The following is a 12,727-nucleotide window of genomic DNA, read 5'->3' on the forward strand; positions in this document are numbered from 1 at the left end:
TCGAGATTTTGTTGCTATTGTTGAGAAGCCTGTCAAAGACCAGTGAGTGGATTCTGAGAAGAGCATTGTTTGGGATTCTTTATGCAGAGGTGGCGTCATTCCTGTCCTCAGTGGGAGGGACAGCAGAATGATTGTGGGAATATGAAACCCAAAGGGATCAGTTGGTATAACAGCGTTGTTGGTGTGAGGGCAGAGTGTTGTACGGGTGGGTAGCTTGTGTCTCCTCTCGAGGTGCCAGAATCATCAGTGAGCTGCGGTCTTGTGCAGGGAGAGCTGACACTGCCTGTTTACTCTGCAGGCTGCCGGCTGCCCAGTGCTGCCTTGGCAGTGCAGTCTGCCTGGGGACTGGGTCTGGGCTACCGCTCTGGGGGCCACATTGCAGGGCACTCATTTTGGCCATCCCCTGCAGACAGAATCCTGCACAAGGAACAGCACGGAAGGTGTCCTCCTCAAACCTGCCCAGCTTCCAACCCCACTGGCAGCTGTTCCTCGTTGGGAGCAGGTGGTGCCCCTGCCCCTGGCAGCCAGTGCACGCACTCGCTGCTCACTGCTCACTGCTCACTCGCTGCTCACTCACTCGCTCACTCACTCACTGCTCACTCGCTGCTCACGCACTCGCTCACTCACTCACTGCTCACTCACTCATTCACTCACTCACTCGCTCACTCACTGCTCACTCACTGCTCACTCACTGCTCACTCACTCACTCATTCACTCACTCACTCATTCGCTCACTCACTCGCTCACTTGCTCACTCACTCACTCGCTCACTCATTCACTCCCTCACTCGCTCTCTCCCTCACTCCCTCACTCACTCGCTCACTTGCTCACTCACTCACTCGCTCACTCATTCACTCCCTCACTCCCTCACTCTCTCCCTCACTCCCTCACTCACTCCCTCACTCACTCGCTCCCTCGTTCACTCACTCCCTCGCTCACTCGCTCTCTCCCGTCCCCCTCTGCCGGCAGGTCCTGCTGAGGCTGGTGCCCAGGCCCTATCCCTACGCGGACAAGGCAGCAGAGGTGGTTCAGGAGGCCAGCACGCTCCAGGTCTCCGTGTTCAAGCCGGACTCTGACAGCATCAGCCTCCCCGTCTCTCACATCGATGGTATGTGGGAGCCCGCTCGGCGCTGCGTTTCCTGGCCCTCGGCAGCAAACGGGGATGGGTAACTGGGGCAATCCTGGAGTTGTGGAATCCCCCAGGATCCAGCCCTCCACGTGCACCTGGGATCAGAAGTCGGAATTGCAGGGTTACCACTTTACCCCCAAACGGAATTACTGATTTGGGTGTGCCACTTCAACAGTATTTGAAACCTCCCCTCATGTTCTTCAGCAGCTTTTTTGAACTGGAATGGAAATGGAGTCTTGCCTGGGGCTGTCCACAGAACCATGGAGTCCCAGGATGGTTTGGATGGGAAGGCACCTTTTAAAGCCCATCCAGTTCCAGCCCCTGCCAGGGACAGGGACACTTCTCAGTAGCCCAGGCTGCTCCCAGCCCTGTCCAGCCTGGCTTTGGGCACTGCCAGGGATGCAGGGGCAGCCCCAGCTGCTCTGGGCACCCTGTGCTGGACAGCAGCATTGAAGGCTGTGGTTCCTGTCTTGCACTTAACATTGTATTGCCTGACAAATGTGGTTTTTTCCTTTTCTTTTTTTTTCTTTTTTTTTTTTTTGAGGAACTAAAAAGATGGTTTGTGTTCCTGGAGTGTTTTTCCAGTAGTGTGGATCCTCTGCTTACATTTTTTCCTTCACTTGCTAGATGTCCTGGATATGGTGGATGTTCTGATCGAGGGCAGTGATGGCTTTGATGAAGAAATTGGGTTCTCTTTAAATGAGGACACGATTATGCAAACATTTCCCTTCAGTGCTGTTGTCCCTGCTGCATTAGAGGCCAGGAATATACTGTTGCTTCAGTCTGGAGATGGAACAGGTACAGATGTTTTTTTGGTTTTGTGTGTCATTTCTACCAGTGGAGTGAAAGTGGCATCATTTTTACCCACTGTTAATAACTTTTTACCATTTATCCTTTTCATGACATCCTATTTTCTCCCCTGCAAGCAGAAGGAGGTGCAGATTGCCGGTGTTTTGCGCTCACAGAGGCATTGGAGCTGTGTAGGTGCTTTGGCCCTTTTCCCTGCCCCTGAGGAGCAGAGACACGGGGCCTGCAGGGACAGGCTTGGTCTGGCAGCAGCTGGCTTCGGTGACAGTGCCTTAGGGACACAGCGTGGGGGTCAGGAGAGGAAGGTGCTGTCCATGCCTGTGGGCAGCTCTTCCCAGAGCAGGGAGAGAGGACTGCGCTGGTCAGCGGGAAATGGATGCATTTTCCAAGGAAAACTTCACAAGTGCAGCTCTGGTGGCAATTACTGCAGAGCTCTCCCACCTCTTGGAGGAAAGCCTTAAAATCACGGGGGCATCAGTGGGCTTGGAGCAGGACTTGGCAGCATCCACAGCACCTCACCAAGTCCTCTGTGTGTGTTTGGCAGTCAGGCAGCACCTGGGCTGTGCTGGGAGTCCCCGTCCTGGAAGAAAATTCCATTTAACTCGCACACATTGGCCGGGGCGCGTGCCCCCGTACGAATCAGTTCTTCTCTCAGTGGGGCCTGGCACCCTCCTGTTGGAAGCCAGGTGTGATTAGCAGAGCACAGGGAAGGTGGAGCGTGTGCCTCAGCAGGAGCTGCTGTGGGGAGCGTTCCTCAGGTACCTCAGGGCTCAGAACGCTTCTCCAGGTCACTGCGAACGCTTTTTGGTCAAGGCCCACGGTAAGGAGGGTTGTTGCCCCAGTGTCCGTGCTCATGTCAGTAGTTGGATTTCTCTTGGCTTTTCTAGGAGCACACATCGTGGAGTACCTTGTTGCTGTTTTCACCGACCTCCTGCACTCTCAGAGAGAGCCCCTTGCTCTCTGCTTGATGTTCCAGCTCTATGACAAGGATCTCAAGTCCCTGAAAGCGTCCAAGTACCCTCAGCTCTACCAGTTCAACCAGTACTACAGACTCTGGATACCCAAGCAATCCCAGGAGCCTGTGGTATGGAACACCTGAAGTCACTGAATTCTTGAGCCACTATTCCTATAAAAGCTTCACCATCTGTAGAGGTTCCATTTCCATCAGAAACAGCATTTTTATCGCTGTTCATTCATAATTCTGCATTTCCTGTTGATCAGGTTGGGACACAGATTTGCTCCAGGGCTTGTCTCTGGTGGCACAAGAGGTGTTGGTGGTGTTTGTGTGTTGGGAGGTGGTGCCAGGGCTCCGGCCCATGCACAGACTGGGGACAGGCACAGCAGAGCCTGGAGTGTGCCCTGGCCTCCGTTGGCAGTGCCTGCAGTCCCCTGGGTGGGTGGGGACCACAGGCGCCCCGGGCTGGCTCTGGGCGCTGTTTCCCAGCTCAGCAGCGAGCGCCACATCAGATTCCCCTGGGGACCCTGCACCCTGTGCTCCTGGAGCTGCGGCCCGCGTTCAGCTCAGAGCTCATCTCAAAGAGAAGAGGGTTTTGTTTCACACTCATCACTGCTGTTCTCCTGTGCTTTTTTCCCTTTGGACAGTTCAAAAACCGCAAGGGGGCAAGTGAAGAACCTGCTGTGGCGCTGGATCCTGTATTTAGCACTTTGCTGAAGAGAGCCTATGAGAGAGGAAGCAGTACCTTACTGGAAGATGGTGTTCAGACAAAACTGAGAGACTTGGCCTCCAGGCTCCCCCCTGAGCAGCTCCTGTTGGGAGTAAAGCACGTGCTGCTGTGCCTGAAATCCAGCGTGGAGAGCTTCAGCACTGTGAGAGCAGTATTGTGGCAGCACTGTGCTTATCTTTGGGTGACTGTAAGGTAGAAGGTACAAGTGGATTGCCTGCTAGAACTCAGGCTCCAGTTCTGTAGCTCTTTTTTCTCTGCCTGGCTCTGAGGCTATGCAGCACCATGCAGAACTGCGTTTAACTTGTAAACAAATGTCAGCTCTGCTGATTCTTGGGGAGTGTTGGATTTACTTTGCATGGGTTACCTTACTGGTGGGTGTGAGTGCAAATCAACTCAAGATTTCAGTCCAGCTCTTGGATCTCCCTGAGAGGCCTTTGCAGAGAGTAAAATTCACTGGCCTGTGTAAGTCCAAATGCCACAGTATACATGAAAATCTATCAATATTTATTTGGCAACCCCTGACTTCTCTAAGAATCGGGTTTCTGCAGAGGGAAGTGGTTCCTTCTCCAAGAAGAGGTTGTAATCTAAGTAGTTCTTAGTTAATTCCTGTTCCTGTTGGATGATTACCCTTCTGCTCCCATTCTCCTCTTTTCTTCACTCCCGAGATGCCTTTATTTGCACAGGTTGGTAAAACTGTGGGTCCTCAGCTCGTTGGCCTCCTTGTGGACATTCTGAGCATCTTGTTGTGCCGGGGCCATCACATAAAGCTGGACCAGCAGCAGGAGAAGGAGCAGCAGCAGGCTGAGTGGGATCTCTTCATGGATGAGGAGTCTCTGATGACAGAAGGGTCTTCAAATGACAAGGTACCAACTCCCTTGCTGCACAGACACCTGCTGGTGAACTTTGATTTGACTGATTCTCTAGGGAACAGTTCTGCTGATCAGAGAGGTGCTGTTAAGGTCTTGGGAGGAGAATTTAGGATCATAGAGCACGTGGTCCAGCAGCTGCAGAACTGCTGTCTGGAGATGTGACCCAGCTGCATCACCCACAGTCTCACCCCTGAGCTGGAGCACAGTCAGGACAGGTCTGAAGGAGATCACCTTGCAGGAAAAAATGTATTCCCTCAGCCCAGTGTGAAAATTAATGTACTTGAGGAGTGAATTTTCTCCCTCTTTCATCTGTTCCGTGAATTTGTGGAGATTAGAATGTGTTGCTGAACCCTGGAATATCCAGTTCTCCTCTGGAGATGAGCTTAGACATGTTTAGAATGTTCAGTGTAACAGCATAACTGCTGGGAGAGCGCTATTTGTGTGCTTGTAATTCATGAATGGTTTTTCTCCTCGGGCCGGCTGGTAGACGCTTCATGTTCAGTAATTGTCATTGACAGCTGTGGCAGATGGCTGAGGGGGCTGTTGTTTTCACCCTGGGCTGTGATGATCCATTCATTGGTGCAGTTCCCTGTGTTTGTTACAGACCCTGGAGGATACCCTCACCCTGGTTTTCAGCCATCCCACGCTGCAGAGCTGGTTCCTGGCCGTGGAGCTGCGCTCTGTCCCTCAGCCTGGCTTGAACCCTGTCACTGCGAAGCTCCTGTCGGCTCACCTCAGTTCTGGGGTGCTGCAGCTGCTGAAAACAGCCGCCCCCGTCGTGCAGGGCCTCACAGCAGATCTCAGACACCTCTTGTCCAAGTATTTCGAGGCCATCACAAGAAGTGTCCTGGAGGAGCTGCAGGCTGTGGGCAAGGGCAGAAGCCAGGTCCGTGCCAGGAAGTCCCAGCAGCTGCAGGCTCTGGAGGAGCTGCACACCTACATGGCTGCAGCTCAGCTCAAGGAGATCACTCTAAGCATGCTGCAGCTTCCTGAGAGGAGCTTGACTGAGCAGAAATCTGAGGAGTCCCCTGAGAAAGGGAAGCAGTTAAACGTCTATGGACAAGTTTTGGTGAAGCTCCTTACAGACAGCTACCAAAGGCATCCCCAGCAAGGAGAATTTCTGCTCTCCCCACGGCACATTAAAGCCTTGGGGATGTTGATGGCAGCGTCGGCCAGCAGAGATCTGGAGGAGGTTTTCCTGCAGGCTCTGCAGAGTGAGCCGGTCCTGGCCCTCGCGGTCGGCGTCGAGGTTCAGGCTCACTGCCTTGCCCAGTGCTCACACGCCTCCCTGGCCATCGTGGCCGTGCTGATCCAGCACTGCAGGACGCACCTGCTGCAGTTCGAGCTCTGGTGCCTGGCCAGTGGCACTGGGAGGTTCCTCAGGAAGCACATGGAGAGCTTCCTTCCCCTCATTAACGTGTACTTGCAGTGCAGAGACCAGCATGGCTTCAGCCGACCCTCTGCAGGTAAAGAAAGGCACTGCTGAGCCCTGCTTGGGATTCGGGGGGCCACATCCCTGTTAGCTCCTGCTGCCTTGTAAGGTCTTGGAATCCTTACACAGCAGATAACGGTGATGGAACTTGGGTGTCTGAGTCCAGGGACTGTCTGGGAAGCAGCTCTGCAGCACTGAAGGTGAAGAGCTGTTCTGAGGGTTGGACTGAAGCCAAGGGCTCTTACAGTCAGTGCTGCCCAGATTTCTCTTTTGAAGCCCTCAGTTAGTGCTCAGTGCATGTGGAAATCTGTCACTGTGCTTCTCTTGGCTTGGTACAGGAGGTAAAACCTTTTGTTCAGGCACGGAGAGAAGAGTGTCTGCAGTGTGCAATGCCACAGCCAGGTGGTTTTTGCAGAACCTGAGCTTTCACTTTGACAGAGTCCAAAAACTTCTTCTGAAACAAATCTCCAGCTGTGGGCCAGCTACAGTAACGCCCTCCTAAGCTGGCAGTCCAGAACTTTCCAAACCCACAGCAGCATTACATCCACGGACAAGTGTGCTCAATCTCCACCAGCAAAACAATGAGTTAGGGTGCAACTGGGTAGAACAGGATCACTTCAATGTCATTTCTCTTACTGCCCAGAAATGTAAATAGGAAAGGAAACAGGCTAAGTGGGGCTGTAGCTCTACCTGCAAGGTCAGTGATAAGAGCAGCAGAGTGCTCTGGGCCTGGGCTGGAAGTGATGTGGGACGAGTGCGTTGCAGTTGAGCCCTGCAGGCGGTGGCACCTGTGCCCTCTGCTCTCCCAACAGTTGTGTCGGCTGTCACCCCTGTCCTAAGGAAGGCCCTGTGGAAGGAGCTGTGTGCCGGCATTCAGGACACCGGAGCCTCGCACCAGGCCTCTCTGAAAGTGCAGATTCTTGCCAAGGTGCTGCCAGCTGTGGGAAGCAAAGGGCTGCACAGCCTGATGGGCTGCCTTCCTGCTGCTCTGGAGAGAGCAGGGAGGGAGGAGAGGTGAGCAGTGTGGGTGTGCCTCCCCCAGGGCTCAGTTTGGCCGGGAAGCACCGTGGGAGCGGTAACGGCGTCCTCTCCTCAGAGAATCCAGCAAAACATCTTTAACATCAACCAAACCAAGTTCAAATGTTCACTAAAAAATCACCACCTCTCTCTGTGCAGCTGGGCCGTGGCAGATGCCATCTGCACGGTGCTTGAGGACCCTGGGGAGCTGCGTGCCTGGAGGAGACAGCTCTTGGCAGCCTGCATGAGGGGGCTGGTGGCCATCTACAGCAGCAGTAAAGATGAGAGCAAGCCAGAACTGGAGAGGGCCATGCTGCTGAGGCTCGAGGAGTTACTGGTGAGACTTCTTACCTGCTCTGCCACGGCGGCACTGTAGGCACGTGTGTGATTGGGCAGTTGTAGCTTTTGTAAATACAGTCTGGGCTTGATTTCCTGATTCATGGACTCTGGTTTCCATGGACTTTTAATAGCTTTTGCAGAGTCCTGATAGTCCTTTCTATGAAGCAGTTTTATGTCCTTGATGATGGCTTTCTGGTAAGAATCCCCTTTGAAGGCAGGAGTTTGAGGTATTTAGGAGTAAAAAAATCAAAGGTTACCAGTGGAATTTTTTTTTTTTAAATTATAAAAAGGTGATAGAGATACTTCTGCCAAGACCCACCTGCCATGCCATCTGAAGTCTGGGTCAGAAATGTGGTTGATCATAACTAGAAATCCAGACTTTGATCCTGAAGAACAGTACCTGGTCACTCCCTCTGTAGCATTGCCTTGGTTTGAGTTCTGGTCACCCCGATGAGTGTTTGGTTGCGTGTTCTCAGTGTGTCCCTGCACTGAAATGGCTGTAGAAGCTCCCTGTGCCTCATGTAAACCAGCACCTCTTTTGCTGCTGCACACAGGGTGTGCTTCAAGAAGTGGACCCAGGTGACTGGTGCAGCCTTGTGAAGGCAGGACTCAAGTGAGTGTTTCATTTTAATTTGGTTTGGGTTTACCGAGTCCCCGTTGCTCAAACAGCTCCTAATTTGGAGCAGGTTCCCTGGCTTTGGGTCTGACCCAGCCCTCTGTGCTCCCTCTCCAAAGGTACCGTTACCGGGACGGAACATTCCTGAAGGTGCTGAACGCCGCCGTCCAGCTCCTGTACAGCAGCGAGTCCGCGCGCGCTCGGAGCCTGCTCGAGCTCCCCAAGCTCCACATGATGGTCACGCAGCACTCCCTCTTCCTGCCGGCCATCCTGAGGCACAGGGAAGGAGATGGCACGAGCGCCCAGACAAGAGGTATTGTAATCATCTCCCTCCCCTACTGAGCACAGTTCAGCTTGTCTTGCTTGCACTGTGTTATCTCCACCCAGGAACACACCCACCCACTCACGTAAATGCTTGTTATTAACAGTTCCAGAACATTGGCATTTAAATTGTACCTTAGCTTGGATCCAAATGTTACATTCATTTTGTGCTGGTTTAAGCGCTTCTGGTTTAAAACTGCTGGAAAGGTGGGTTTGGGTCTTTGCTTGCTTGTTTGTTTTTCTGGTATTTTTAACCCATTTGAAGTCTTGGATTGATTCTTTTGGTTTCTGTGAGGCAGTGAGTGTAAGATCACTGAAGTGCACATAGGTCCTGTGATGTTTAAACCTGTTCTGAAATAGGTTGATACAGGAGATTTAAAGTTGATTTTGCAAGTTTTATCAAAAAAGGCAATTTAAATTACATGTATTTCATGTTACAGCCTTTCATGAGGAATATCCTTCCAGAGGAATATAAATTGGATGCTGGTTCATGTGTAAGATTGCCTTTGTTTCTTCTTCACTGGCAACTGAAATCCTTCCTCACCTGGAACCACATTTAATCCACATAGACCTCAGCTTTTCTGCACTATACAGGGGTTTGAAATTCAGAGATTGAAGGAGATGTGTAAGAAAAGGGGGGAATTCTCAGAGCAGCATGTTGATAACAATGTTTTTGTTTATTGATGAGCAACACGTAGACAAGCTTTCAAGTTTCAAAGCACCTGAAAAGAGAAGAAAGCTCTCATGAGGTGACCAATTTGGTGAAATTGAAAACAAGGAGCAGCTGCTTGCTGTATGTGTGTGTGTTACCTTTAGAGTGTGTTTCTGTGGGTCAGCAGGATGAGGCCAGCTGCTGTTCCAGGAGCTTGGTGCCACGAGTGCATTCACGTTAGGAGTGGTGCTTCAGGAGCTCCTCAGTTCTGGCATGCATTTTGTATTCCTGCACATAGCAGGGTCAGAGCCAGGCCTTTCCAGACACTGGGAGTAGGGAAATCTGGAGTTGAGTCTGGAGTGTGCTGCAGACAGCCTGTTTGTCCTTGAGGAGCCCCATCACTTACACTGTGTGCTGCTCAGTCAGTTACAGAGCAGGCCTGGATCACTGTGTACCCCAGAGCACAGGGGTGGATCATTGTGTACCCCAGAGCACAGAGTTCTGTGGATCACTGTGTACCCCCAGCACAGAGTTCTGTGGATCACTGTGTACCCCAGAGCACAGGGGTGGATCACTGTGTACCCCAGAGCACAGGGCTGGATCATTGTGTACCCCAGAGCACAGGGGTGGATCACTGTGTACCCCAGAGCACAGAGTTCTGTGGATCACTGTGTACCCCAGAGCACAGGGGTGGATCATTGTGTACCCCAGAGCACAGAGTTCTGTGGATCACTGTGTACCCCCAGCACAGAGTTCTGTGGATCATTGTGTACCCCAGAGCACAGAGTTCTGTGGATCACTGTGTACCCCCAGCACAGAGTTCTGTGGATCATTGTGTACCCCAGAGCACAGAGTTCTGTGGATCACTGTGTACCCCAGAGCACAGAGTTCTGTGGATCACTGTGTACCCCAGAGCACAGAGTTCTGTGGATCACTGTGTACCCCCAGCACAGAGTTCTGTGGATCATTGTGTATCCTGCAGTCCTGGGGGAGGTGGCTGGGATGTCTGCCTGTCTCTGTGCAACTCCTGAGCTCATTCCAGGTGCCCTCCTGGGGCAGGAGGGAGTGAGGCTGTGGCAGGACAGGGTACAGGGTCCTCTTTGACCAGAGAGCAGGAGTGTGCCCATGGCAAGCTCCTGTTCCACACTGGGGACCTCACCTGGCCCCGTGCCTGCTGTGCTTGGCCTGGGAATACTGTTTAGAGATGTCCCTTGAGTTAAATGCATCAAAATCACCCTGGAGTATGCTGGGGAAATGGGCTGCGGTATCCTGGAGAGAGATGCTGATGTAGAATGCCCAGAGCTGTGTGTGCACCCATTTGCAGTGGGTGTTGGGGTGCTGGGGTGTTTGTGCTGTGTGTGCACCCATTTGGAGTGGGTGTTGGGGTGCTGGGGTGTTTGTGCTGTGTGTGCACCCATTTGCAGTGGGTGTTGGGTGTTGGTTTGTGCTGTGTGTGCACCCATTTGCAGTGGGTGCTGGGCTGTTGGGTGTTGGTTCGTGCTCTGTGTGCACCCATTTGCAGTGGGTGTTGGGTGTTGGTTTGTGCTCTCTGTGCACCCATTTGCAGTGGGTGCTGGGCTGTTGGTTTGTGCTCTCTGTGCACCCATTTGCAGTGGGTGCTGGGCTGTTGGTTTGTGCTCTCTGTGCACCCATTTGCAGTGGGTGCTGGGCTGTTGGTTTGTGCTCTCTGTGCACCCATTTGCAGTGGGTGCTGGGCTGTTGGTTCGTGCTGTGTGTGCACCCATTTGCAGTGGGTGCTGGGCTGTTGGGTGTTGGTTCGTGCTGTGTGTGCACCCATTTGCAGTGGGTGCTGGGCTGTTGGGTGTTGGTTCGTGCTCTGTGTGCACCCATTTGCAGTGGGTGTTGGGTGTTGGTTTGTGCTCTCTGTGCACCCATTTGCAGTGGGTGCTGGGCTGTTGGTTTGTGCTCTCTGTGCACCCATTTGCAGTGGGTGCTGGGCTGTTGGTTCGTGCTGTGTGTGCACCCATTTGCAGTGGGTGCTGGGCTGTTGGGTGTTGGTTCGTGCTGTGTGTGCACCCATTTGCAGTGGGTGCTGGGCTGTTGGGTGTTGGTTCGTGCTCTGTGTGCACCCATTTGCAGTGGGTGTTGGGTGTTGGTTTGTGCTCTCTGTGCACCCATTTGCAGTGGGTGCTGGGCTGTTGGTTTGTGCTCTCTGTGCACCCATTTGCAGTGGGTGCTGGGCTGTTGGTTCGTGCTGTGTGTGCACCCATTTGCAGTGGGTGTTGGCTGTTGGTTTGTGCTCTCTGTGCACCCATTTGCAGTGGGTGTTGGGTGTTGGTTTGTGCTCTCTGTGCACCCATTTGCAGTGGGTGCTGGGCTGTTGGTTTGTGCTCTCTGTGCACCCATTTGCAGTGGGTGCTGGGCTGTTGGTTCGTGCTGTGTGTGCACCCATTTGCAGTGGGTGTTGGCTGTTGGTTTGTGCTCTCTGTGCACCCATTTGCAGTGGGTGTTGGGTGTTGGTTTGTGCTCTCTGTGCACCCATTTGCAGTGGGTGCTGGGCTGTTGGCTGTTGGTTTGTGCTCTCTGTGCACCCATTTGCAGTGGGTGCTGGGCTGTTGGTTTGTGCTGTGTGTGCACCCATTTGCAGTGGGTGCTGGGCTGTTGGGTGTTGGTTCGTGCTGTGTGTGCACCCATTTGCAGTGTAGTGCTGGGCTGTTGGTTCGTGGTGTGTGTGCACCCATTTGCAGTGGGTGCTGGGCTGTTGGGTGTTGGTTCGTGCTGTGTGTGCACCCATTTGAAGGGTGCTGGGCTGTTGGTTTGTGCTCTGTGTGCACCCATTTGCAGTGTAGTGCTGGGGTATTGGGGTGTTGGTTCGTGCTGTGTGTGCACCCATTTGCAGTGTAGTGCTGGGCTGTTGGTTCATGCTCTGTGTGACTGAGAGCTGCAGGCTCAGGCTGTGCTTGTTGCAGAGGCCCTGGTGGACATCCTGCTGACAGCTGTGCAGCTCAGCCCCTCTCTGTGTGACAGCAGCCACCTCCCCGTGCTGCTGGGAGCCTACGGGGCCACGCTCAGCACCACAGGTGAGTGCCAGCCTGGCAGGGGCACTTCCTTCTGCAGCTGCTTCTTGTGTCCACGGCTCACTAACTTTGGGTGCCATCTTGGCTTTCAGATCAGAAGATACTGCTGTTGCTTCAGCTCTATGAGAAGAATAATCAAAGTCTTATCAACTCCAGGTGAGCTGAACACCTTACTTTGCTGGGCAGACTACACCCAGGTAGCCTCACTACTGGTACTTTCCAGGGTCTCATTTTTAAATGAAGGAGACAGTGAACAGGGTGCAACCTAAAGATGAATGTTGCTTTTGGACACACTTTTACCACATGCTTCCTATTTTTAATGTAATTCTCTTCTGTTGCCCAGCCTTCTGTGTGTCTGTGGGTTAGGTGAGGGAATGTCTCGTTTCTGGGGTCACTCACTGTCCATAACTGGGACTCCCTATAGGGGTCTTCTCACAGATGGGAGAAACATAAGTCACTCGTGGACTTTCCCCTTTCCTGTGCCCAAGCATCCACAGGAAAGCCTGTTGCCAGCAATTGTGGTTTGGCCTGCCTTCCTCACATGCACCTTGCTGAGGCAGGAGCAGCAATAGCTCCAGCAGTGCAAGAGCGCTGGCTCGGGCAGCTGAGGCAGCTCTGGTTCCTGTCCCTTCATGCAGCTGCTGCCATGCTTACCTGCACTTACAGCCTAAATCCATAGGTGCCTCTGAATGGGTACATTCTGACTTGGATGGACAGGGGAGGGCAGAGTGAGTGAGCCACCCTCAGAGTGAATTTGCACAGCTTTGGGATGGATGGAAAAGGTGTTGCCAAGGACACGAGTCACAGTTTCAGGTGCCACAG

At 52.9% G+C, this 12,727-nt stretch overlaps 1 protein-coding gene across 1 annotated transcript in view; it reads left to right on the top strand.

The window, feature by feature from the left end:
- URB1 (URB1 ribosome biogenesis homolog) overlaps positions 1-12,727 on the top strand; it is a 42,228-nt gene that overhangs the window by 18,568 nt on the left and 10,933 nt on the right. The window contains exons 17-28 of the mRNA XM_066571810.1: positions 970-1,108; positions 1,757-1,927; positions 2,824-3,020; positions 3,539-3,763; positions 4,305-4,484; positions 5,095-5,956; positions 6,735-6,936; positions 7,099-7,276; positions 7,833-7,891; positions 8,014-8,207; positions 11,798-11,908; positions 11,998-12,061. Coding sequence (XP_066427907.1) covers positions 970-1,108; positions 1,757-1,927; positions 2,824-3,020; positions 3,539-3,763; positions 4,305-4,484; positions 5,095-5,956; positions 6,735-6,936; positions 7,099-7,276; positions 7,833-7,891; positions 8,014-8,207; positions 11,798-11,908; positions 11,998-12,061 — 2,582 coding nt within the window. The remainder of the gene's footprint in view (positions 1-969; positions 1,109-1,756; positions 1,928-2,823; positions 3,021-3,538; positions 3,764-4,304; positions 4,485-5,094; positions 5,957-6,734; positions 6,937-7,098; positions 7,277-7,832; positions 7,892-8,013; positions 8,208-11,797; positions 11,909-11,997; positions 12,062-12,727) is intronic.

The sequence above is a fragment of the Molothrus aeneus genome, chromosome 2, assembly GCF_037042795.1.
Source record: "Molothrus aeneus isolate 106 chromosome 2, BPBGC_Maene_1.0, whole genome shotgun sequence".
Lineage (NCBI taxonomy): Eukaryota > Metazoa > Chordata > Aves > Passeriformes > Icteridae > Molothrus > Molothrus aeneus.